This window comes from Salvelinus alpinus, chromosome 3 (genome assembly GCF_045679555.1).
Source record: "Salvelinus alpinus chromosome 3, SLU_Salpinus.1, whole genome shotgun sequence".
NCBI lineage: Eukaryota > Metazoa > Chordata > Actinopteri > Salmoniformes > Salmonidae > Salvelinus > Salvelinus alpinus.
Window position 1 is genome coordinate 7275252 of NC_092088.1, and position 27488 is coordinate 7302739.

Sequence of the window (27488 nt, forward strand, 5' to 3'; positions counted from 1 at the left end):
ACAGACAGAGTCAAAGCCAGTGCTTCAGACAGAGTCAAAGCCAGAGACACAGACAGAGTCAATGCCAGAGACGCAGACAGAGACACAGACAGAGACGCAGACAGAGACGCAGACAGAGATGCAGACAGAGACACAGACAGAGACACAGACAAAGCCAGAGACACATACACATACAGAGTCAAAGCCAGAGTCACAGACAGAGACACAGACAGAGTCAAAGCCAGCGACACATGCACAGACAGAGTCAAAGCCAGAGACACAGGCAGAGTCAAAGCCAGAGACACAGGCAGAGTCAAAGCTAGAGACACATACAGAGACACAGACAGAGACAAAGCCAGAGTCAAAACCAGAGTCAAAGCCAGAGACAAAGCCGGAGACACATACAGAGTCAAAGCCAGAGACACATACAGAGTCAAAGCCAGAGTCAAAGCCAGAGTCAAAGCCAGAGTCAAAGCCAGAGACACAGACAGAGACAAAGCCGGAGACACATACAAAGTCAAAGCCAGAGACACATACAGAGTCAAAGCCAGAGACACCTACAGGGACACGGATAGAGACAAAGACAGAGTCACAGACAGAGACAGAGACACAGTCAAAGCCAGAGTCAAATCCAGAGTCACAGACACATACACCGTTAAATCCAGCGTCACAGACAGAGACACAGACACAGTCAACGCCAGAGTCACAGACACCGACACAGTCAAAGCCAGAGTCAAATCCAGAGTCACAGACACATACACAGTCAAAGCCAGAGACACAGACAGAGTCAAAGCAAGAGACACAGACGGAGACACAGACAAAGTCAAAGTCAGAGACACAGACACGAACAGAGTCAAAGCCAGAGTCACAGACACAGACAGAGTCAAAGCCAGAGACACAGACAGAGACACAGACAGAGTCAATGCCAGAGACGCAGACAGAGACACAGACAGAGACGCAGCCAGAGACGCAGCCAGAGACGCAGACAGAGACGCAGACAGAGACGCAGACAGAGACACAGACACAGACAGAGACAAAGCCAAAGACACAGGCACAGACAGAGTCAAAGCCAGAGACACAGACACAGACAGAGTCAAAGCCAGAGACACAGGCAGAGTCAAAGCTAGAGACACATACAGAGACACAGACAGAGACAAAGCCAGAGTCAAAGCCAGAGTCAAAGCCAGAGACAAAGCCAGAGACACATACAGAGTCAAAGCCAGAGACACAGACAGAGTCAAAGCCAGAGACACAGACAGAGTCAAAGCCAGAGTCAAAGCCAGAGTCAAAGCCAGAGACACAGACAGAGACGCAGACAGAGACAAAGCCAGAGTCAAAGCCAGAGTCAAAGCCAGAGACACATACAGAGTCAAAGCCAGAGACACAGACAGAGTCAAAGCCAGAGACACATACAGAGTCAAAGCCAGAGTCAAAGCCAGAGTCAAAGCCAGAGACACAGACAGAGTCAATGCCAGAGACGCAGACAGAGTCAAAGCCAGAGACACATACAGAGTCAAAGCCAGAGACACCTACAGGGACACGGATAGAGACAAAGACAGAGTCACAGACAGAGACAGAGACACAGTCAAAGCCAGAGTCAAATCCAGAGTCACAGACACATACACAGTTAAATCCAGCGTCACAGACAGAGACACAGACACAGTCAACGCCAGTGTCACAGACACCGACACAGTCAAAGCCAGAGTCAAATCCAGAGTCACAGACACATACACAGTTAAAGCCAGAGTCACAGACACAGCGAAAACCAGAGTCACAGACACAGTCAAAGCCAGAGTCAGAGTCAGAGACACAGTCAAAACCAGAGTCACAGACACAGTCAAAGCCAGAGTCAGAGACACAGTCAAAACCAGAGTCACAGACAGAGACACAGACACAGTCAACGCCAGAGTCACAGACACAGACACAGTCAAAGCCAAAGTCAATTCCAGAGTCACATACACATACACAGTTAATCCCAGAGTCACAGACACAGCGAAAACCAGAGTCACAGACACAGTCAAAGCCAGAGTCAGAGTCAGAGACACAGTCAAAACCAGAGTCACAGACACAGTCACAGACACAGTCAAAGCCAGAGACAGAGACACAGTCAGACATCCAGACAGGGACAAACAGAGAACCACAGGGCAAGAGTTCAGGTTACCAGGAACAGCTGAGCCCCAAGGGACAGACCAGCTCCAGCCCCTCATCCACAGGCTGTGGGGATCATCTTACTACCAGCCTGGCCCTGGGTTCACCTGCCCTCAGCCTGGCCCTTACCCAGGTCCAACCCAGCTCCAGCCCCCCAGCCACCGTCCAGGCTGGTTCACCTGCCCTCAGCCTGGCCCTTACCCAGGCCCAACCCAGCTCCAGCCCCCCAGACACCGTCCAGGCTAGTTCACCTGCCCTCAGCCTGGCCCTTACCCAGGCCCAACCCAGCTCCAGCCCCCCAGCCACCGTCCAGGCTGGTTCACCTGCCCCCAGTCTGGCCCCAACCCTACCCAAGGAGCCTCAGCAGTCTGCAGACCATCGCCAGACAGATGGCCCCTTCTCTCTGACTCGCGGTGTTAAAACCCCAGACCGGAACCACAATGCAACAGGAAGGGTTAATGATAATGACAGGAATACATCTGTCCAGACCACAGTTATTGATCTGCGTAGTAATGTCAGCTCAATCTCTGCCCGTGTTTCTGATCAGAAATCAGATAGAACAACACAGGATGAACATGTATTCTCTGTGAAGTGTCCAGAAAACACACACACACTGGACCAGAGAAACACACACTCACTGGACCAGAGAAACACACAGCCACTGGACCAGAGAAACACACAGCCACTGGACCAGAGAAACACACACACACTGGACCAGAGAAACACACACACACTGGACCAGACTAACACACACCCACTGGACCAGAGAAACACACACTCTCAGATTCAGAACCGAGCCTGTATAGGAGAGAAAGCGAGGGAGGAGGAGGAGGTGGAGAGGAAGAAGAGCGCCCTTGAAGAGCCTTCAGTAGTGGCCACTGCTGCCGCTGGCAACGCGTTGCCCATGACAACACCCACGATGCCAGAAATGATCGAATGTGAGGGAGAGGGGAAAAACAGGCAGCTCGATTGGCTGGAGAGAGACACGGCAGTAACAGCAGAAACAGAGTCAGTGGCACTAGGAGACAGAGGAAGAGGTTTAGAGGGGATAGAGGAGAGTCAGTTGAAGTGCTCTGCAGGAGAGAAGCGACACAGGGAAATAGCTCTCCTCCACTCGGCGTGCAGACCCGCCCATGTCTCTTTCATCGACACGGGGATAAAAGGCTCACCTGCACTCCCTGTTAAGGATACAAAGACAGAGACAAAGGCTGTATCTGCGTCTGACCAGGACTGCAGCAATAACGCTGTGCCTCACAACTCACCGGAGAGTGAAGAGACGGGAGGGGGGACGCCTGGCAGCGGCACCCCAGGGACCAACACACTCTCTCCAGCCACGGAGAGAGAGAAGCAGCGGGAGAAAGAGTCTGGACACCGGACAGAAGACCACAACGTCACTGATACCTCTCCTTTTCCCCTCTGGGTAATCACTGGACGCCACTGCCAGGAAGACAACAACACTGCTACTGCCACCGGATTGGAGAGAGGGGGAAAGGAGGGAGAGGAGGGAAAAAGAGGAGGAGGAGGAAGGGGAAAGGAGGGCGGAGAACAGAGAGGAGGGAGAGGAGGGGTAGCTGCTGCCAGAGAGCAGGTTTCATTGAGCCATCCGACAGCGGCAGGCCCCACAGCTAGCACGGTGTCATCAGCTGGGAGTAAGACGTATCAGCCCCCTGAGGCTACCACCGCTGCCGTTCCTGTCGACTCACTACTACAGCCCCCTGACTCTACCACCGCTGCCGTTCCTGTCGACTCACTACTACCGTCGCAGTGCTGCTGGGGGGCTGAGCTCATCATAGCCTCCTCAGCCTCCTCTACCTCCTCCACATCTGCCAGCAGCAGCAGCATCATCATCTCTGCTGATCAGGTCTGTCTCTCTCTCTTTCCACCAATACAGCAACAGGGCAACAGAGATTCAGCTTGCTCATCTCTTCACTCTCAGCTCAGCACCTCTGGTAAACAAGAACAAGGCAGTCTCTCTGTCTCTCAGCCCTTCCGGCAGACAGAAAACAGAGATTTAGCCCTCCTTTCATCCCTCCTCCCTCCCTTTCACTCTGCTGAGCACGAGGAGACCCGGGACAGCAACAACACAAAGAGAGGCACAGAGACCAAGGAGTCAGGAGACGACAAACTTTGTCTCGAACAGAGTCTGAAGTCAGAAGAGAACAGAGGTACAGAGACAGAGGAGTCGTCTCATTTCAAACACAGCCTGAGTCCAGAACTAGAGGAGAAAGGAGGAAGAGTGCCCACAGGACCTGTCCTAGGTCTTAAAGACCACTCTGTGCCACAGTCGCAGGGCTCCAGAAGCAACACAAAGGGAGGCACAGAGACTGAGGACAGGGTTTGTCTCAAACAGAGCCAGGAGAGAAAGGAGGATCCAGAAGAGAAAGGAGGAACTTTACGACCTGTTCCAGGAGAAATAAGAGAAGCCTTCCTCTCAGACACAGAGACCGGGAGAGAGACAGGGAAGGATCCTCCGCCTGCCTTCTCTTTTATTTCACCTCAGCCTCCGCTGGTCTTTCAGTTACAGCAGCGCTCAGCTACAGTTGTGAGCTACGATCAACCGGTCCGTATCGACCACACCGGCACTGAGAGTGAAGCTACACTCCTCAGATCAGTACAGCCTCAGTCTCAAGGCTTTGGCAGTGGTGTAGTGGAAGGCCCCACCATGGCTGGAGTTAAGGTGTTCCAGTTAGCTCTGATGGGCAATGTAGGGGACAACAGGAAACTATTTTTCAACAATGCGGTGAAAGCAGATGATAGCTCCTCTATAGGCCTCAATGATATCTCTTTCTCCCAACCAGCTACTGGACTGGACTGTGCCTCCCTGCCTCCACTGAAGGTACACGAGAACCTTCACCACCCAGTGACTGAAGCCAGTTTCACCTCCCATGACTTCCTCAGCTCCAAGAAGCCAGAGATCCCACCACCACCACCACCACCAGCCGTAAGCCCACCACAAGCAGCACTAGCTGGGGATGCTCTTCCAACACTGAACCCCCTTAACCTCCATGGGGAGCCTCGGCAGAAGTCCCAGCCAGGAAGAGATGTCAAAGACTCTGGGAAGGTGACAGAGACTGAGAAGGGGTCAGAGGAAGGAGAGAAGGAGGGAGGAGAGAAGGAGGGAGAGAATAAGTCTGGACAAGATAGAGAAAAAGTAGAATCTTGCCTGTTAGCTAGGACAGGGCTTCCAGAGACCGCACGTAGAGATTCTGGAGCATTAGTAGTCGAAGACAATAGTAAAAGACGTCAGGACTCCGCTCCTATATCTACTCTTAGTGCAGCTGACCCAGACCCAGTCCCAGACTTAGAACAGGTGGATTTCAAACTTCCTCCTCCTCCTCCTTCTTCTTCATCCCTCACACCATCACCTTCTCAGAAGCATCTCACCACCACGTCCAGTGAATCTGTTTTCCAGTTTTTTTTTGAAGATGCGTTCACCTCTGCTGGACCTGTGTGCAGTGCCCAGTGTCTGTGTGCAGTGCCCAGTGTAGGTTCCCTCTCTATCCAGCCAGACGGTGGATCAAGATCAAACCCCTCTGGAGATGTGACCTTGACCAACACCACGGCTGTAGTAGTCACTACGACGCTGCAGACAAAAACGGATGAGGAACAGCCCACCATTCAGGCTGATCAGCCCACAAGCCAATTAGACCAATCAGACCAATCAATTCACCGTGACCTCCTTGTCACAGATCATACGGAGACCAGAGAGAGGCCGTCACAGACTCCACAATGTTCTAGAGACCCTCCCTCTGTGGCTTACGCTATGGCTGGGGACAGACTTGAGGCTGGAGCTAGGGACAGAATTGAGGCTGGGGCCGGGGCCGAAGTTATGCTAGAGGCTGGGCTTCGTATTCCAAAGATGAATGTCCCTAACCAATCCCCTTCAGATCCTATGAAGGGTAGAGAGGGGCCTCAGAGTACAGACTTCCCTTCTTTGGATTTGGCTAAGGCTAAAGATGAGGCAACAACCGTGGATGGAGCTGAGGCTGAAGTTAAGACAGTGACCGTGGCTGGAGCTGAGGCTGAAGATGAGGCAACAACCGTGGATGGAGCTGAGGCTGAAGTTAAGACAGTGACCGTGGCTGGAGCTGAGGCTGAAGATGAGGCAACAACCGTGGATGGAGCTGAGGCTGAAGATGAGGCTGAAGTTAAGACAGTGACCGTGGATGGAGCTGAGGCTGAAGATGAGGCTGAAGTTAAGACAGTGACTGAGGCCAGTATTCCAAAGGTAACAGTCTTTGACCTGTCCTCTCCTATACTGAGGGATCAATCTGATAGTATTGGGCCAATAGTAATACTGAAGCACCCAGGTCCCATGCTGAGTCACTATGACATCATCACACTTCCTGATCATGTGACAGGGGAAATCACACCACTCCCCGATCATGTGATACAGGAAGTGACACAGGCAGCATGTGCAATACTGGATTCAGAGTACAGAGATTATCTGAGACACAGGGAGGAAGAGGAAGCGCATGAGACTTGCAGCAGTGGTCACAAAGGGTCACTGGCTGAAAAGGTTAAAGAGGAGGTTAGTGAGAAGCTTCCAGAAAAAATCCCCATCTCTAAATCACCATCTCAGCCTCAGACCACAACAGTATCAACAGCTGGATCTGATAACACCCTTCCTGAGCCCAAGGTAGAAGAGCCTCTTAGGCTTCATCTATTCAGTAGCGCCGCGTCCATTAACGATGAGGTCATCAGCGTGGGTTCGTCCATTAAAGATGACATCATACATGTCAGCCCACCACTCAGTGGTGAGCAGCCAATAAGCAGCCAGCCTCTCAATGTAAACACAGAGGACAAACAGGGGGACAAAATGAAACAAAAGAAAAAGAGAACAGCGGAAAAGAAGGAAGAGAGGAGACAAAATGATGAGAAGGAAACAGAGGAGAAGGAAACAGAGGAGAGGGAAACAGAGATGAAGGAAACAGAGGAGAAGGAAACAGAGATGAAGGAAACAGAGGAGACGGAAACAGAGGAGAAGGAAATATGGAGGAAGGAAACAGAGGAGAAGGAAACAGATGAAGAACATAAAAAGGGGGATGAGAATCTCTCTCAAGAGGGAAAAAGGCAGGAAGAAAAACAAACAGTGGATAAACAACAGGAAATAGAGGATGACAAGCAGAAAGGAAAGTGGAATCAGACAAGTACACAACAGCAGACTAATAGGACTGATAAGAAAGCAGGAGAGCAAATCAAAAAGACCGGATATCAGCATTTGGAACAGGAGCAGACACAAACACTGACAGAATCACAAATAGTAGCTCTCCATGAGGAAAGAGACGAGAAGAGTGAAATAACAGACATCGGAGCCAATATGCCTTCTCATAATCGTTTCTTTTTAGATTGGCACGGTGGTGATGTGCAGGGAGACAACACGGGGAGTGCACAAATAGTTAACGCTGTGGAGCAAACAGGAAGAAGGAGTGTCAGAACAGGTAAAGGAGAGGACAAGGCCTCGTCTGACCCCAGCCTGGTTCCTTCTGGCTCGTCTAAGGATGGGTTTTGTTCCAGTGGAGACTCTAGCTATTTATCCTCTCCCTCTGTGTTAGAACAAAGTCTCTACCCCACGCTGCCGGTGCCAGCAACAGTGAAGACACTGGAGCCCTGCGAAGAGACTAGAGACCCCTTTGTACCCGATTCGACTGAAAATGCAGCTCTTAACCAATCAGATTCAGTGATTCGTCTGAACCGTTTTGCTCGGCAACAGGAACAAGAACAGCAGCAGGAAAGGCCAGGATCCAGTACTGCCTCAGAGGACTTATCATGTGGTCGTTTAGTTAGACGTGATGGAGGAGGAGAACCAGACAACAACAAGCGCACCGAGTCCCTCACAGCTTCAACACTGTTGCCGGGGGTAACGCAGGGAGCAGAGAGGACCCTGGGCGGTCAGGGAGAGAACGGCAAGTCAGGTGACTGCAACTATGATGTCATCGATGGAGAGAGAGGTCCAGACACAATGGAGGGAGTGGGGAATATTACTTCTACTGTAAGGAACTATGGAGTCAGTATACCTTTTCATAGCTTCGAACTTAGTCGTGAAGGAGTCAATATGCCTTCTCATAGTCACAATCGTTTCTTTTTAGACTGGGCTAGTGGGGATACGGTGAGAGACAGCAACACAGGGACTGTAGTAAAAGTCCCTGATGGTCGTGAAAAGAGGACAGATGAAACCCAAAACACTGGGCCAGGAGTAGTCGATGTCCGGTCCGGTTCAGACCGTTCAGAGCTCAAGTCAAAGGGTCTGTCGGTGAAGGATAAGGAGAATGTCGAGGATAAGAGTCAAAGGACCGGTGTTATAACACCGACTCGTCAAGATCAACGCAGCAACACGGAGAACACTGCAGCCCCTGTTGGAACGGATTCACACCGAGATGAAACCACACGGCTGGAATCTCCTGCCTCATCATCATCATCATCTTCACAGGGAAGGGTCAGCACCGAGGGGCATGGGGTTCACAAGGAGGAGGTCATATCACACCACCAGACCAAAGTGACTGTCCCTGTCAAACTGACCCCAGACCAGGTCACCGACACTCCTGTCATAGTGGCTGACACTCACCCTGTTCAGGTCAAAGCCTCTGTACAGGATGCAGAATACAAGACAGTTGAACCATGTTCAGCTTATGACGCGGTAAAAAACAGAAACGTTCGTGGAACTCGAGAAAGTCCTGGTCTCAATGTCGATCCTGATCCCCATGTGGTCCAGAAGGCCTCCAGCACAACAATATCAACAACAACCACAGAAAGCCCCACAGTAGTACAACTAGCTGACTCAGAGAGAGAGGCCGCGGCTGAGGATATTGAGGCCTTGAACAGGAAGAGAGAGAAGAGGATGAAAGCATTAGCAAAAAGGATGGAAGAGAGGAAACTAAAGCAGGAGAAGAAGAAGGAGGAAAAACAGAGGCTCTTAACAGATGGTGATGCAGTTCCACAGGAGACCACAGAACAGACGGGTCCTGCCACAGAACAAACTGGTCCTGCCACAGAACAGACAGGTCCTGCCACAGATCAGACGGGTCCTGCCACAGAAAAAACTGGTCCTGCCACAGAACAAACTGGTCCTGCCACAGAACAAACTGGTCCTGCCACAGAACAGACTGGTCCTGCCACAGAACAGACTGGTCCTGCCACAGAACAGACTGGTCCTGCCACAGAACAAACTGGTCCAGCCACAGAACAGACTGGTCCTGCCACAGAACAGACTGGTCCTGCCACAGAACAGACTGAAATATCAGTCACTGGTCCTACTACAGAACAGACAGAGATGTCAGTTACCGGTCCTGCCACAGAACAGGCAGAACCAGAGGTAGACTGGTTGGCTGCTCTCAGATCCCATGCAGCCTCCCTCTCACAGTCCCACCAACAGAACACAGCGGAGTCCTCTGAGAAAACTACAGATCCCAGGTATTGCACGCCGCCCTGTACACAGACTGTGTGTGTGTGTGTGTGTGTGTGTGTGTGTGTGTGTGTGTGTGTGTGTGTGTGTGTGTGTGTGTGTGTGTGTGTGTGTGTGTGTGTGTGTGTGTGTGTGTGTGTGTGTGTGTGTGTGTGTGTGTGTGTGTGTGTGCTTGTGTCGACTAGTGAGTGTTTGTGTTTATTGCATTGTTTTTGGTTGTTACAACACACCGTCAGGGGGATACCGCGCCGTCAGGGAGATACCGCTCCGTTAGGGAGATATCGCACGGTCAGGGAGATACCGCCCCGTTAGGGAGATATCGCACGGTCAGGGAGATATCACACCATCAAGGAGATATCACACCATCAGGGAGATACCGCCCCGTTAGGGAGATACCGCACCGTCAAGGAGATACCACACCGTTAAGGGGAGATACCACGCCGTTAGGGGGAGATACCATGCTGTCAGGGAGATACCATGCTGTCAGGGAGATACCGTCGGGTTAGAGGGAGATACCATGCTGTCAGGGAGATACCGCACCGTTAGGGGGAGATACCACGCTGTTAGGATGATACCGCACAGTAAGGGGAAGATACCACGCTGTTAGTGGGAGATACCACGCTGTCAGGGAGATACCATGCCGTTAGTGGGAGATACCACGCCATCAGGGAGATACCGCACTATTATTGGGAGATACCGCACTATTATTGGGAGATACCATACTGTCAGGGAGATACCATGCTGTTAGTGGGAGATACCATGCCGTCAGGGAGATGCCATCAGGGAGATACCACGCTGTTAGTGGGAGATACCACGCCGTTAGGGAGATAACGCACCGTTAGGGGGAGATACCAAGCCATCAGGGAGATACCACCCTGTCAGGGAGATTCCACGCTGTTAGTGGGAGATACCACGCCGTCAGGGAGATAACGCATCGTTAGGGGGAGATACCAAGCCATCCGGGAGATACCACCCTGTCAGGGAGATTCCACGCTGTTAGTGGGAGATACCATGCCGTCAGGGAGATAGCACGCCGTCAGGGAGATAGCACGCCGTCAGGGAGATACCACGCCATCAGGGAGATACCGTGCCATTAGGAGGAGATACCACGACGTTAGCGAGATACTGCACCGTTAGGTGGAGATACCATGCTGTCAGGGAGATACCACACTGTTAGGGGGAGATACCACGACGTCGGGGAGATACCGTGCCGTTAGGGGGAGATACCATGTCATCAGGGAGATACCTCGGCGTTAGGGGGAGATACTGCTGCGTTAGGGGGAGATACCACGCCATCAGGGAGATACCACGCCGTCAGGGAGATACCGCACCGGTAGGGGGATATCGCGCTGTCAGGGGGATACCTCGGCGTTAGGGGGAGATACCGCTGCGTTAAGGGGTGATACCACACTGTCAGGGAGATACCTCTGCGTTAGGGGGAGATACCACGTCGTCAGGGAGATTCCGTGCCGTCAGGGAGACATCGGGCCGTCAGGGAGATACCGCGTCGTCAGGGAGATACCGCGCCGTCAGGGCGATACCGCATCGTCAGGGAGATACCGCGTCGTCAGGGAGATATAACGGCCCATAACTCTCTTTTAAGCCCTCTATAGAATGAATGGTTTATGTAGAAATGTGGTTTCCTGGTTACGGAATCAGAAAGGACAAGACCAAGCCTGTTCATGTGTTATGACCAAACTAGTGATACATCACACAATCTCTGTGATGTTGTTAGCCGCCATTTTTTATTTTGTTGCCGTATTTTGAAATACAAAAACAAGCTTGTGTCTTTTACGATATGCTACTGGGACACAGGTGATGGTAAAACATCTCGCATACTGTATTGCAATGATCATTCAGTTGCATTACATACAACAGAAACCTCACCTACGCTATGTATTTGTAACTATGATGAGAGGAGCTCCCGAGTGGCGCAGCGGTCTGATGCACTGCATCTCAGTGCTAGAGGAGTCACTACAGACCCTGGTTCAGCGGTCTAAGGCACTGCATCTCAGTGCTAGAGGAGTCACTACAGACCCTGGCGCAGCGGTCTAAGGCACTGCATCTCAGTGCTAGAGGAGTCACTACAGACCCTGGTTCAGCGGTCTAAGACACTGCATCTCAGTGCTAGAGGAGTCACTACAGACCCTGGTTCAGCGGTCTAAGGCACTGCATCTCAGTGCTAGAGGAGTCACTACAGACCCTGGTTCAGCGGTCTAAGGCACTGCATCTCAGTGCTAGAGGCGTCACTACAGACCCTGGTTGTGACAGAGAACAGTAATATGTACATTAGTTGTGACAGATAACAGTAATATGTACATTAGTTGTGACAGATAACAGTAATATGTACATTAGTTGTGACAGATAACAGTAATATGTACATTAGTTGTGACAGATAACAGTAATATGTACATTAGTTGTGACAGAGAACAGTAATATGTACATTAGTTGTGACAGAGGACAGTAATATCTACATTAGTTGTGACAGAGAACAGTAATATGTACATTAGTTGTGACAGAGAACAGTAATATGTACATTAGTTGTGACAGAGGACAGTAATATCTCCATTAGTTGTGACAGAGAACAGTAATATGTATATTAGTTGTGACAGAGAACAGTAATATCTACATTAGTTGTGACAGAGAACAGTAATATGTACATTAGTTGTGACAGAGAACAGTAATATCTACATTAGTTGTGACAGAGAACAGTAATATGTACATTAGTTGTGACAGAGAACAGTAATATGTATATTAGTTGTGACAGAGAACAGTAATATCTACATTAGTTGTGACAGAGAACAGTAATATGTACATTAGTTGTGACAGAGAACAGTAATATCTACATTAGTTGTGACAGAGAACAGTAATATGTACATTAGTTGTGACAGAGAACAGTAATATGTACATTAGTTGTGACAGAGAACAGTAATATCTACATTAGTTGTGACAGTATTACTCTGTAAATCAACGACTGTGATGTTAATTTCCCTTTTTTATAAACATTCTTGTGATATTCATGGCGTCTGCCAGTGATTTCTATGAATAAATGAAAACTAATTTAGCCAGGTTGACACGCTGTTACGGATGTCATTACCAGAGGAGCAGTGTGAATAGGAATGACAAGTGAACCCAGAGCATAACTTTGTAGGGTCTGGAATGGCACCCTATTCCCTATGTAGTGCACTACTTTCAACAGATATTGGTTAAATGTTGTGCACTAGATAGGAATTATGGACCCATAGGACTCTGGTCAAAAGTAGTGCACTAGATGAGGTATATGGATCCATAGGACTCTGGTCAAAAGTAGTGCACTAGATAGGGAATATGGACCCATAGGACTCTGGTCAAAAGTAGTGCACTAGATGAGGTATATGGACCCTTAGGACTCTGGTCAAAAGTAGTGCACTAAATAGGGAATATGGACCCATAGGACTCTGGTCAAAAGTAGTGCACTAGATAGGGAATATGGTGCCATTTGGGACACTTTTTTGAATATGAATGAGGAAGTAAACAACATAGCATGACTGTCTGGGTGTTGTCTGACTCTGGATGTGTATCCAATGGCACCCTATTCCTAACGGGCCCCGGTCAGAGGCAGTGCACTCCTCCAATAGGGATGCCATTTTGGACGCAACCTCTGTGGTAGACTTTTATAACAGAGGTCAATGGAGAGAACTGTAGTACTTTTATATCTAACGAGATGACATCGGCAGTGACATCAGCCCTGTCCTTTGAGAAGAGAATGAAGCTATTCTCCCCCCTCCTCCTCGGTGGAACACAGCTGTTGCTGTGAAACTGGGGGAAAAGGGGGAAAAACAACAACAAATACACACACAAATACACACACACACACACACACACACACACACACACACACACACACACACACACACACACACACACACACACACACACACACACACACACACACACACACACACACACACACACACACACACACACACACAAATACACACACAAATACACACACACACACACACACACACACACACAAATACACACACACACATACAAATACACACACACACAAATACACACAAATACACACACACAAATACACACACAAACACACACACACACAAATACACACACACACACACACACACACACACACACACACACACACACACACACACACACACACACACACACACACACACACACACACACACACACACACACACACACACACACACACACTAGCGGACAGAACATTTGTTGCCTCACTCTGTGTATACGTCTTTGCTAACGACTTCAATGTACCTCTCTCTCATTCCCAACCCTCTGCCTCTCTACAGAAGCTACCAGCCTTTGGAGCCTCTGGTGTCTCCTGTGGCAGAGTTCCAAACCCCCTCTAAAGAGACCCCTACACCACTGGGTCCGGCAGAGACCCCTACCCTACTGGGTCCGGCAGAGACCCCTACCCTACTGGGTCCGGCAGAGACCCCTACCCTACTGGGTCCGGCAGAGACCCCTACACCACTGGGTCCGGCAGAGACCCCTACCTCACTGGGTCAGGCAGAGACCCCTACCTCACTGGGTCAGGCAGAGACCCCTACCCTACTGGGTCCGGCAGAGACCCCTACCCTACTGGGTCCGGCAGAGACCCCTACCCTACTGGGTCCGGCAGAGACTCCTACCCTACTGGGTCCGGCAGAGACCCCTACCCTACTGGGTCCGGCAGAGACCCCTACCCTACTGGGTCCGGCAGAGACCCCTACCCCACTGGGTCCGGCAGAGACCCCTACCCTACTGGGTCCGACAGAGACCACTACCCTACTGGGTCCGGCAGAGACACCTACCCCACTGGGTCCGGCAGAGACCCCTACCCTACTGGGTCCGGCAGAGACCCCTACACCACTGGGTCCGGCAGAGACCCCTACCCTACTGGGTCAGGCAGAGACCCCTACACCACTTGGTCCGGCAGAGACCCCTACACCACTGGGTCCGGCAGAGACCCCTACACCACTGGGTCCGACAGAGACCCCTACCCTACTGGGTCCGGCAGAGACTCCTACCCTACTGGGTCCGGCAGAGACCCCTACCCTACTGGGTCCGGCAGAGACCCCTACACCACTGGGTCCGGCAGAGACCCCTACCTCACTGGGTCAGGCAGAGACCCCTACCCTACTGGGTCAGGCAGAGACCCCTACACCACTTGGTCCAGCAGAGACCCCTACACCACTGGGTCCGGCAGAGACCCCTACCCTACTGGGTCCGACAGAGACCCCTACCCTACTGGGTCCGGCAGAGACCCCTACACCACTGGGTCAGGCAGAGACCCCTACCCTACTGGGTCAGGCAGAGACCCCTACCTCACTGGGTCAGGCAGAGACCCCTACCCTACTGGGTCAGGGAGAGACCCCTACCTCACTGTGTCAGGCAGAGACCCCTACCCCATTGGACCAGGCAGAAACTCCTACCCTACTGGGTCAGGCAGAGACCCCTACCCTACTGGGTCAGGCAGAGACCCGTACCTCACCCGGTCAGGCAGAGACCCCTACCCAATTGGACCAGGCAGAAACCCCTACCTCACTGGGTCAGGCAGAGGAATCTACCCCAGTAAGACAGAAAGAGGAACAGGCAGAGGAGCAACCAGCCCAGGAAAAAGAGACCCCAGGACAGACAACTACCCTAAGACAGGGCAGAGGGTAAGTTCACAGTCCTATGACTGACATTATTAAATTATTATTTATACAATGTAACCCTCTTAGATGTTAAGTCCCCTGTTTAGGGGTTCCGACTGATATTTTTGTGTACAGAGTGCTCTGTGAACGTTGCAGAGTCCCGTGCCTTATAATGTCAGACAGGCCCATCTGTTTGCTCTCTGTTACCAGTCTGTCAGCAGAGATGACTTGAAGTGTCAGGTTTCACACCCCACATTTGCATAGAGAGTGATGTGTCACATTTCCTGGCCTATCAAAAATCGAAACAAATAAAATGTTATTAGTCACATGCACCGAAAATACAACAGGTGTAGATCTTACAGTGAAATGCTTACTGACAAGCCCTTAACCAACAATGCAGTTCACATAAAAAAATTAAAAAAATGAATAAGAATAAGAAATAAAAGTCAAAGTAATTAAAGAGCAGCAGTAAAATAACAATAGCAAGACTATATACAGGGGGGTACCGGTACAGAGTCTATGTTCGGGGGCACCGTTGGTTAGTTGAGGTAATATGTACATGTAGGTAGAGTTATTTGTTAAGCGTAGCAGCACAGGGGAACCCAAGAGCAGACTCCGACCAGGAAACAGGGATGAATGAACCAAGATATTTATTGTAACACAGGGAGAGAGGAAGTGCAGATCCAGGGAAGCTCGGATGAGTTGTAGGAAACCAGATGTGGAGGCTGAGGTTGGAGTGAGCTGGTTAGGGACAGGGTATAACAGGTCCGGAGGGGAATCCAAGGGAGTGATGATGAGTTGTAGGAATCCAGATGTGGAGGCTGAGGTTGGAGTGAGCTGGTTTGGGACAGGGTAAACAGATCCGGAGGGGCATCCAAGGGAGTGATGGTGAGTTGAATCCAGAACAGGGTAGCAGGGTGGTGAGATGTGGAACAGGAGACAGGAACGAGAGTCAGAGCGGCAAAACTGCAGTGAGAGGAGAAACAGCATCAGGCAAGGAAATAGGCACAGCAGGATACAGGATCTTAAATAACAACAAATAGATAGCAGCATGACTGACTGAACGGAGACTACGATCTGGCAGAGTGGAAGTGGCAGGACTGAGTATTTGTAGAGGTCTTGATTAAGGAACGGGTTGCAGCTGGTGGGGAACTGCTCTGACTCCAGCACACCTGTCTCCAACCACACAATCACACACAGAGAGAGAAGAAGAGGGAGAGAACTGGGGGAATGGCTGCAGGTCAAAGAGACACCGGATGTCCACTAGGGGGTGGAGCAGGAGCAGATGTGACATTATTAAAGTTCGGGCGGCAGGTAGCCTTGTGGTTACAGCATTGGACTAGGAACCGCAAGGTAGCTAGATCGAATCCCGGAGCTGACAAGGTAAAAATCTATCATTCTGCCCCTGACCAAGGCAATTAACCCACTGTTCCTAGGCTGTCATTGAAAATAAGAATTTGTTCTTAACTGACTTAAATAAAGGTTAAATATATATATTTTTAAAGTGACTATGCATAGATGATAACAGCAGAGAGTAGCAGTGGTGTAAAAGGGGGGGGATGCAAATAGTCTGGGTGGCCATTTGATTAGATGTTCAGGAGTCTTATGGCTTGGGGGGGTAGAAGCTGTTTAGAAGCCTCTTGATCATGTTGAGGGAGAGGTTGTTGTCCTGGCACCACATGGCCAGGTCTCTGACCTCGTCCTTACAGGCTGTCTCGTCGTTGTCAGTGATCAGGCCTACCACTATTGTGGCATCAGCAAACTTAATGCTGGTGTTGGAGTCATGCCCGGCCATGCAGTCATGAGTGAACAGGGAGTACAGGAGGGGACTGAGCACACACCCCTGTGGAGCTCCAGTGTTGAGGATCAGCGTGGCGGATGTGTTGTTATCTACCCTTACCACCTGGGGGCGGCCTGTCAGGAAGTCCAGGATCCAGTTGCCACGGGAGGTGTTTACTCCCAGGGTCCTTAGCTTAGTGATGAGCTTTGAGGGCACAATGGTGTTGAACGTTGAGCTATAGTCAATGAATAGCATTCTCACATAGGCGTTCCTTTTGTCCAGGTGGGAAAGGGCTGAGTAAAGGTAGTCCAGAGTTTTTTCCCTCTGGTTGTACATTTAACGTGCTGATAGAAATGTAGTAAGACGGATTTAAGTTTCCCTGCATTGAAGTCCCCGGCTACTAGGAGCACCGCCTCTGGGTGAGCGTTTTCTTGTTGCTTATGGCGGAATACACCTCATTCAGTGCGGTCTTAGCATCAGTCTGTGACAGTATGTAGACAGCTACGAAGAATACAGATGAAAACTCTCTAGGTAAATAGTGTGGTCTATAGCTTATCATGAGATACTCTACCTCAGGTGAGAAAAACCTCGAGACTTCCTTAGATATCATGCACGTAGTCCACCGTCCCTTGTCTTTCCAGACGCCGCAGTACTATCCTGCCGGTACAGCGTATGATAATGTCGTCGTTCAGCCACGACTCCATGAAGCATAAGCATAAGATATTACAGTTTTGAATGTCCCGTTGGTAGTTTAATCTTCCGTGTAGGTCATCGATTTTATTTTCCAAAGATTGCACGTTTGCTACCAGAATGGAAGAAAGTGGGGGTTTATTCAATCGTTTATTCAATCGCCTTCGGAGAATTCTCCGAAGGCAGCACGCCCTCTGGCCCCTTTTTTCTCTGCCTTCTCTTCACGCAAATGACGTGGATCTGGGCCTGTTCCGGGAGAGCAGTATATCATTCACGTCGGGCTCATCTGACTCGTTAAAGGAAAAAAAAAAGATTATGTCAGATGGTGGTGAGTAATCGTAGTTCTGATGTCCAGAAGTTATTTTCGAGATGGTAGCAGCAACATTATGTACAAAATAAGCTACAAAATAAGTTACAAACAATAAAAAGAAACAAATTAAAAAACACAATTGGTCGGGAATACGTAAGACGTCAGTCTTGTTCTCCGGCGCCATCTTAACTAGACTGAGTTCCAGACAAAGAATCGATTTCCTCTGCTTCTGAGCCCAGCCTGGGAGACGACATATTAAACGGGATTAGTCTAGTGTAGTGGTTCCCAAACTCTTTATAGTCCCGTACCTCTTCAAACATTCAACTTCCAGCTGCGTAACCCCTCTAGCACTCTCAAATGTTGTTTTTTGCCATCATTGTAAGCCTGCCACACACACACTATACAATACATTTATTAAATATAAGAATGAGTGTGAGTTTGTCACAACCCGGCTCGTGGGAAGTGACAAAGAGCTCTTTTAGGACCAGGGCACAAATAATAATATCCTAATATTCAATAATTTTGCTCTGTATTTAACCATATTACATATAAAACCTTATTTGTTCATCGAAAATGGTGAATAATTCACCACAGGTTAATGAGAAGGGTGTGCTTGAAAGGATGCTCATAACTCTGCAATGTTGGGTTGTATTGGAGAGAGTCCCAGTCTTAATAAGGATTGGCCCTTTTTTTCCAATTTTCTCCTAAAATGACATACCCAAATCTTACTGCCTGTAGCTCAGGACCCAAATCTAACGGCTTGTAGCTCAGGACCCAAATCTAACGGCCTGTAGCTCAGGACCCAAATCTAACTGCCTGCAGCACAGGACCCAAATCTAACTGCCTGTAGCTCAGGACCCAAATCTAACTGCCTGTAGCTCAGGACCCAAATCTAACTGCCTGTAGCTCAGGACCCAAATCTAACTGCCTGTAGCTCAGGACCCAAATCTAACTGCCTGTAGCTCAGGACCCAAATCTAACTGCCTGTAGCTCAGGACCCAAATCTAACTGCCTGTAGCTCAGGACCCAAATCTAACTGCCTGTAGCTCAGGACCCAAATCTAACGGCCTGTAGCTCAGGACCCAAATCTAACGGCCTGTAGCTCAGGACCCAAATCTAACTGCCTGTAGCTCAGGACCCAAATCTAACTGCCTGTAGCTCAGGACCCAAATCTAACTGCCTGTAGCTCAGGACCCAAATCTAACTGCCTGTAGCTCAGGACCTAAATCTAACTGCCTGTAGCTCAGGACCCAAATCTAACTGCCTGTAGCTCAGGACCCAAATCTAACTGCCTGTAGCTCAGGACCCAAATCTAACTGCCTGTAGCTCAGGACCCAATTCTAACTGCCTGTAGCTCAGGATTCAAATCTAACTGCCTGTAGCTCAGGACCCAAATCTAACTGCCTGTAGCTCAGGAAATAAACTAACGTCCCTTTTTCAGGACCCTGTCTTACAAAGATAATTCGTACACCCAATATAAGTGAACCCCAAATCAATGTTGTTTTCATCATATTTGCGCTTCTTCGATGGTCCAACGTCCCTGTCTGTTGTTCGGTGCTTCCTGGGTAAAGGGGCAGTAGCTCTTCGGCTGCATCAGATTCACAGCGGGCAGTGTCCATGTTAGCTGGGCTAACAACAAATGTAGAATCACTGATGCTAATTTTGGATGTGCTCATGGAAGCAGAACAACTTGTGTCGTCGACAGGTGCAGGTGTAGTACTGCTGGTAGTAGCAGTACTACCAGTAGAGCTGGTATGTGTCTCTATGGACGCGGGCCTTACTAAATGGACTGTGTGAAAATGTAGAGAAAATATATATACATATATTGTAAATGTGAATAGCATTGTTATTTGGCGTACCCTCGACGGCATTATGCATACCTGTGGGGGATACCTGGTCTCGAGGATCCAGTATTTCATCTTGCTGGGATATTTTTAATGGATTTAGACGTAAAAAAATACTAAATCATCTCATAGAATTGCGACATGACCACGTGACCAAAATCACCTTGTGTGTAAAGCTGTAACGAGTCTCAGACCGTCAGAGGAGACTTGGCAGAAAATGATTTCCCGTCAGTTATATGAAATGGGGTCCAAAAATTGTACTGTCGCTAAACGTGATCCTATGTATTTTACAGTTATAAGAAAGGTGAAATGTTGTAGTAAGTTTTTTTTAATCAATAGTTATTACTGTATTTAGAAATTCTTTAGGATAAAATCATATTCTGATTTTTTTTGTTTTTTTTCATTGTATTTGTCCTATAAAGGGAGTACACCTATCAGGTGTGCTCCCTCTCCGGCCTCTAGGTCACTAGGCTGCACGTTATGGCGCACACCTGTCACCATCGTTACGAGCATCAGCGCATTATGACACTCACCTGGACTCCATCACCTGCCTGATTACCTGCCCTATATATGTCACTCCCTTTGGTTCCTGCCCGATATATGTCACTCCCTTTGGTTCCTGCCCGATATATGTCACTCCCTTTGGTTCCTGCCCTATATATGTCACTCCCTTTGTTTCCTTCCCTATATATGTCACTCCCTTTGGTTCCTTCCCTATATATGTCACTCCCTTTGCTTCCTGCCCTATATATGTCACTCCCTTTGGTTCCTGCCCTATATATGTCAGTCCCTTTGCTTCCTGCCCTATATATAACACTCCCTTTGGTTCCTTCCCTATATATGTCAGTCCCTTTGCTTCCTGCCCTATATATGTCACTCCCTTTGGTTCCTGCCCGATATATGTCACTCCCTTTGTTTCCTTCCCTATATATGTCACTCCCTTTGGTTCCTTCCCTATATATGTCAGTCCCTTTGCTTCCTGCCCTATATATGTCACTCCCTTTGGTTCCTTCCCTATATATGTCAGTCCCTTTGCTTCCTGCCCTATATATATCACTCCCTTTGGTTCCTTCCCTATATATGTCAGTCCCTTTGCTTCCTGCCCTATATATGTCACTCCCTTTGGTTCCTGCCCGATATATGTCACTCCCTTTGGTTCCTTCCCTATATATGTCACTCCCTTTGGTTTCTTCCCTATATATGTCAGTCCCTTTGCTTCCTGCCCTATATATGTCACTCCATTTGGTTCCTGCCCTATATATGTCACTCCCTTTGGTTCCTGCCCTATATATGTCACTCCCTTTGGTTCCTTCCCTATATATGTCACTCCCTTTGGTTCCTTCCCTATATATGTCACTCCCTTTGGTTCTTTCCCTATATCTGTCCCTTTGGTTCCTGCCCTATATATGTCACTCCCTTTGGTTCCTTCCGTATATATGTCACCCCTTTGGTTCCTTCCCTATATATGTCACTCCCTTTGGATCCTTCCCTATATATGTCACTCCCTTTGGTTCCTGCCCTATATATGTCACTCCCTTTGGTTCCTTCCCTATATATGTCCCTTCCTTTGGTTCCTGCCCTATATATGTCCCTCCCTTTGATTCCTTCCCTATATATGTCCCTTTGGTTCCTGCCCTATATATGTCACTCCCTTTGGTTCCTGCCCTATATATGTCACTCCCTTTGCTTCCTTCCCTATATATGTCTCTCCCTTTGGTTCCTTCCCTATATATATCACTCCCTTTGGTTCCTGCCCTATATATATCACTCCCTTTGCTTCCTTCCCTATATATGTCACTCCCTTTGGTTCCTGCCCTATATATGTCACTCCCTTTGCTTCCTTCCCTATATATGTCTCTCCCTTTGGTTCCTGCCCTATATATGTCACCCCTTTGGTTCCTTACCTATATATGTCACTCCCTTTGGTTCCTTCCCTATATATGTCACTCCCTTTGGTTCCTGCCCTATATATGTCACTCCCTTTGGTTCCTTCCCTATATATGTCCCTTCCTTTGGTTCCTGCCCTATATATGTCCCTCCCTTTGGTTCCTTCCCTATATATGTCCCTTTGGTTCCTGTCCTATATATGTCACTCCCTTTGGTTCCTGCCCTATATATGTCACTCCCTTTGCTTCCTTCCCTATATATGTCTCTCCCTTTGGTTCCTGCCCTATATATATCACTCCCTTTGCTTCCTTCCCTATATATGTCCCTCCCTTTGGTTCCTGCCCTATATATATCACTCCCTTTGGTTCCTTCCCTATATATGTCACTCCCTTTGGTTCCTTCCCTATATATGTCACTCCCTTTGGTTCCTGCCCTATATATGTCCCTCCCTTTGGTTCCTGCCCTATATGTATCACTCCCTTTGGTTCCTGCCCTATATATGTCCCTCCCTTTGGTTCCTGCCCTATATGTATCACTCCCTTTGGTTCCTTCCCTATATATGTCACTCCCTTTGGTTCCTGCCCTGTATATGTCCCTCCCTTTGGTTCCTGCCCTATATATATCACTCCCTTTGGTTCCTTCCCTATATATGTCACTCCCTTTGGTTCCTTCCCTATATATGTCCCTCCCTTTGGTTCCTGCCCTATATATGTCCCTCCCTTTGGTTCCTGCCCTATATGTATCACTCCCTTTGGTTCCTGCCCTATATATGTCCCTCCCTTTGGTTCCTGCCCTATATGTATCACTCCCTTTGGTTCCTGCCCTATATATGTCCCTCCCTTTGGTTCCTGCCCTATATGTATCACTCCCTTTGGTTCCTGCCCTATATGTATCACTCCCTTTGGTTCCTTCCCTATATATGTCACTCCCTTTGGTTCCTGCCCTGTATATGTCCCTCCCTTTGGTTCCTGCCCTATATATATCACTCCCTTTGGTTCCTTCCCTATATATGTCACTCCCTTTGGTTCCTGCCCTATATATGTCCCTCCCTTTGGTTCCTGCCCTATATATGTCCCTCCCTTTGGTTCCTGCCCTATATGTATCACTCCCTTTGGTTCCTGCCCTATATATGTCCCTCCCTTTGGTTCCTGCCCTGTATATGTCCCTCCCTTTGGTTCCTTCCCTATATATAAGTCCCTTTGGTTCCTGCCCTATATATGTCCCTCCCTTTGGTTCCTTCCTTATATATGTCCCTCCCTTTGGTTCCTTCCCTATATATGTCCCTTTGGTTCCTGCCCTATATATATCACTCCCTTTGGTTCCTCCAGGTGTTATTGTTTCTGTTTCTGTTTCATGTCTGTGCGTTGTTCGTGTTTCTTGTTTTGTATTATGTTTTAATTTATTTATTAAATTATTCACTCCTTGAACTTACTTCCTGACTCTCAGCGCACATCATTACAACACCTCAGAAATGTATGACAATTTATTTTGGCCGAAACGTGAGCTCCAGACCTTTCTAGAACTAAGCACCATTACTAGTTACTGTTTATTGCCATCTCATGAAAAATAATGACCCTTGGGTATGTCTATTTAGGCAGAAATCTAAATTTTGACAAAACGTTCAACAGATTTTTAATAGTCAACAACTCAGACTGTAGTAAGGTGCAGAGGTGGGACCAAGTCATGTGACTCGAGTCCAAGTCATGTGACTCGAGTCCAAGTCATGTGACTCGAGTCCAAGTCATGTGACTCGAGTCCACACCTCTGGTAAGGTGTAATAGTGGCAGATGTAACTCATGGTGATCCATGGTTGCCGTTCAACATTATCCCTTCAGATAATTAACAACTATTGTCATTTATGGCAATAAAGGGCTTCTTATTGCGAAGTGTTGGATGTTACATATTAGTAATCACTCTGTTAATTAGTCTGTCACAGTGTAGTAGTCTACACTGCATTCTGGGGCTGGCTGGTGCTAAATCTCTATCTGTCTGTCTTCCAGATGGTTGAAGAACAAAATCCAGTATAAAAAAATCGGATAAAAAAAAAAAAAAAAGCCTCACTGTAATCGTGTATTAGTAGGGATTTTCTAGGTATTGTGTCCTACTATCTGTCTATGTACTGTAACCATAACAACATGAAAATTAACAACACGGCTCGCTGGATAATTTATAATTCACCAGATGACTTGTTGAGTGCTGGAAAATGTCCAGTTATCTTCGTGGAAAGAATCAACTCTTCAGCATAATAAAGTGACATAAGGATGTTTTTTGAGGTACAGAATGCAAAAAATACCAAAAATCAAGTGTCTGGGCTTCTTTGATAATCCTGTGGATGCTACGGCCATATGGAGATGTTTACATTAGTGATTTGAACAGCTCTGGTAACATTGACATTAGCCTGCGGAAAACCTTTCAAGTCTTTCCTTCTAATAGTTCTTGAATCTGTCACCTCCATCTCTGTGATTCTGTCTGTGTATTTTTCTCACTCCATGGATCTAAATCATTTGATATTCCTCTTCTCTCTCTCTCTCTCTCTGTCTGTCTCTCTCTCTGTCTCTCTGTCTCTCTGTCTCTCTGTCTCTCTGTCTCTCTGTCTCTCTGTCTCTCTGTCTCTCTGTCTCTCTGTCTGTCTCTCTCTCTGTCTCTCTGTCTCTCTCTCTCTCTCGTCACTCTCTCTATGTGTCTGGTGTAAATCATCTATTTATCTCTCTCTCTCTCTCCCAAATCTACTCAATTCAAGTCAATTCAATGGTCTTTATTAGCATGGGAAACAAATGTTAACATTGCCAAAGCAAGTGAAATAGATAAATAGATAATAAAAGTGAAATAAACAATAAAAAATAAACTGTAAACATTACACACAAACAAAAGTTTCAAAAGCATAGAGACATTTTAAATGCGGTCTGTCTCTCTCTCTCTCTCTCTCTCTCTCTCTCTCTCTCTCTCTCTCTCTCTCTCTCTCTCTCTCTCTCTCTCTCTCTCTCTCTCTCTCTCTCTTCACTCTCTCTCTCTGTCTCTGGTGTAAATCCCTGAAGCCATCCCACATGCCAGGGCAGACACTTGCTGCCTGTCAGTCATAACAGTTGTCCTATCACTCCGGCCGTAGAGGGGCAGGGGGGGGAGAGAGAGGAGGATACAATACAAACGCCTACTAGCAGATTCCATTTTGTATAAATAACTACTGACAGTTGTGTGTGTCTAGAGGGCTTGTCACATGCTTGAGTGTGTGTTCTTGGGCAGTAGTGAAAAAACAACCCAATTGTCATACTTCGGTAAAAGTAAAGATACCTTTAATAGAAAATGACTCAAAATTATTTAAAAGTGAAAATACGACTTGAGTAAAAAGTCTAAAAAATATTTGGTTTTAAAATATACTTAAGTATCAAAAGTGAAAGTAAAAGTATAAATCATATACAATTCCTTATACTAAGCAAACCAGACGGCACAATTGTCTTTCTTGAGCCAGATCAGAGGCAGTAGGGATGACCAGGGATGTTCTCTTGATAAGTGTGTGAATTGAACAATTATCCTGTCCTGCTAAGCATTCAAAATGTAACGAGTACTTTTGGGTGTCGGGGAAAATGTACGGAGTAAAAAGTACAATATTTTCTTTAGGAATGTAGTGAAGTAAAAGTAAACGTTGGCAAAAATATAAATAGTAAAGTAAAGTACAGATACTGCCAAAAAACGACTTAAGTAGTACTTTAAAGTATTTTTACTGAAGTACTTTACACCACTGTTCTTGAGTGTGTGTGTGCATGTGTGTGCGTACATACTATATGTGTGTGTTGGTGTGTGTATGTAGTGTGTATACATAGCGCTTGGACGTAATGTGTGTGTTTGTGTGTGTGTGTTTCACTCTGTCCCTGGAGGCTGTCCTTGCTGTCAACCCCGCTCTGACTCTAGTGGCTCGTGGAGCTGGAACTTTGTGTCTGTGTTTGTGGAGTGGCGGTGTAGGAATTTGAGGCTGCGCTCAGCTCAGTGTGTGTGTGTGAAGTGTGTGTGTGTGTGTGTGTGTGTGTGTCTGAGTGTCAGCATAGGCAATCTGAAGTCATTGGCTCACAGGCCAGAGCAGGCAGGCTGGAACAAAAACAACAGGCTTCAAAAGAAACACTTGTGTGTGACCAGCGTAGTATTTGTGGCATCTAGAGTACAGCGACACGTTAAAGAGGAGAGACGAGCTCTTGTATCTTCTGCTCAGTTCTGTGAGGAAGTAAAGGAGTTGAACGATAACCTCTCTGAAGGGATTCTACATGACTACTCTGTGTCGGGTGAGTTGACTGACTGCTCTTCTTTCTGTCTGTGTTTGGTCACTCCTGCTGGCTACAAGTTATTTTCTCTCTGCTGTTCGTTTTGTCCGTGAGGCTCCTATCGTGTGATGGATGAGTTAACTTACTCCTGTTCAAGCTTTCTCTGTGTGGTGCCGACGTAGCAGATGGCCTCGTAGGTAACAACGCTAACTACCACAGCTAATTACATTCTGCCGGCTCTGACCTCACCCAATGCAGGGAGGGAGAGCGAGAGAGAGAAAGAGAAAGAGAAGGAGGGAGGGAGCAACGGAGAGAGAGAGAAGGACGGAGGGAGAGAGAAAGAGAGAGAGAGAGAGGGAGAGAGAGAGAGAGAGAGAGAGAGAGAGAGAGAGAGAGAGAGAGAGAGAGAGAGAGAGAGAGAGAGAGAGAGAGAGAGAGAGAGAGAGAGAGAGAGAGAGAGAGAGAGAGAGAGAGAGAGAGAGAGAGAGAGAGAGAGAGAGAGAGAGAGAGAGAGAGAGAGAGAGAGAGTAAATTAAAGGGAGGAAAAGACATGAGTGAGGGCATGTTTTTATTTTTTTTATGCTCTCTCTCAATTCAAATGGCTTTATTGGCATGGGAAGCATATGCTTACATATGTTTATATATACAGTGTTGTAATGATGTGCAAATAGTGAAAGTACAAAAGGGAAAATAAATAAACATAAATATGGGTTGTATTTACAATGCTGTTTGTTCTTCACTGGTTGCCCTTTTCTTGTGGCAACAGGTCACAAATCTTGCTGCTGTGATGTCACACTGTGGTATTTCACCCAGTAGATATGAGAGTTTATCAAAATTGGGTTTGTTTTCAAATTCTTTATGGATCTGTTATAATCTGAGGGAAATATGTGTCTCTAATATGGTCATATATTTGGCAGGAGGTTAGGAAGTGCAGCTCAGTTTCCACCTCATTTTGTGGGCAGTGTGCAGATAGCCTGTCTTCTCTTGAGAGCCAGGTCTGCCTACGGTGGCCTTTCTCAATAGCAAGGCTATGCTCACTGAGTCTGTATATAGTCAAAGCTTTCCTTATTTTTGGGTCAGTCACAGTGATCAGGTATTCTGCCTACGGTGTACTCTCTGTTTCAGGTAAGACCCAAGTGCAGACTGTGTTGAAGTAACAATGTTAATTACAACAACAGGGGCAGGCAAACGACAGGTCAAGGCTTTGAGGTCCTTGAAATGTGTAGATTGTGTAATTTACAGATGGTCCCTAACTAGCCCCAGAGGGATATCCAAAGTCAACCTAAATTGACCACAGGCATTACGATCAGGTGACCTGCAGCTGCTCTCCGAATTGATGACTACCTGTGTGCTGCCAGCTGTGGACATGTACGCAGGATTCAAATAAACATTCATTTACGTTGTGACGGAGTCACGACCACAAGACAAGACTGACTTTAGGACCAAACCTATCCTATTTACACTTTGTAGTCCATTTTTTTTGACAGTAGAATAAATGTTTCTGACTCATATCGATGCCACGTAGTTTTCTAAATGAGAAGTAGTTT

General features: G+C 47.8%; 1 protein-coding gene across 6 annotated transcripts in view; it reads left to right on the plus strand.

Moving 5' to 3' along the window:
- Positions 1-27488, plus strand: part of tacc2 (transforming, acidic coiled-coil containing protein 2) — a 280409-nt gene that overhangs the window by 151556 nt on the left and 101365 nt on the right. For 2 of the 6 annotated variants that reach the window (XM_071391353.1, XM_071391354.1), the window contains exons 1-2: positions 1386-9537; positions 13852-15204. In XM_071391353.1, the coding sequence (XP_071247454.1) occupies positions 1448-9537; positions 13852-15204 (9443 nt within the window). In that variant the 5' untranslated portion in view covers positions 1386-1447. Of the gene's footprint in view, positions 1-1382; positions 9538-13851; positions 15205-27488 lie in introns of those variants that run through there. The other 4 variants (XM_071391352.1, XM_071391351.1, XM_071391350.1 and 1 more) reach the window with 4 other exon arrangements.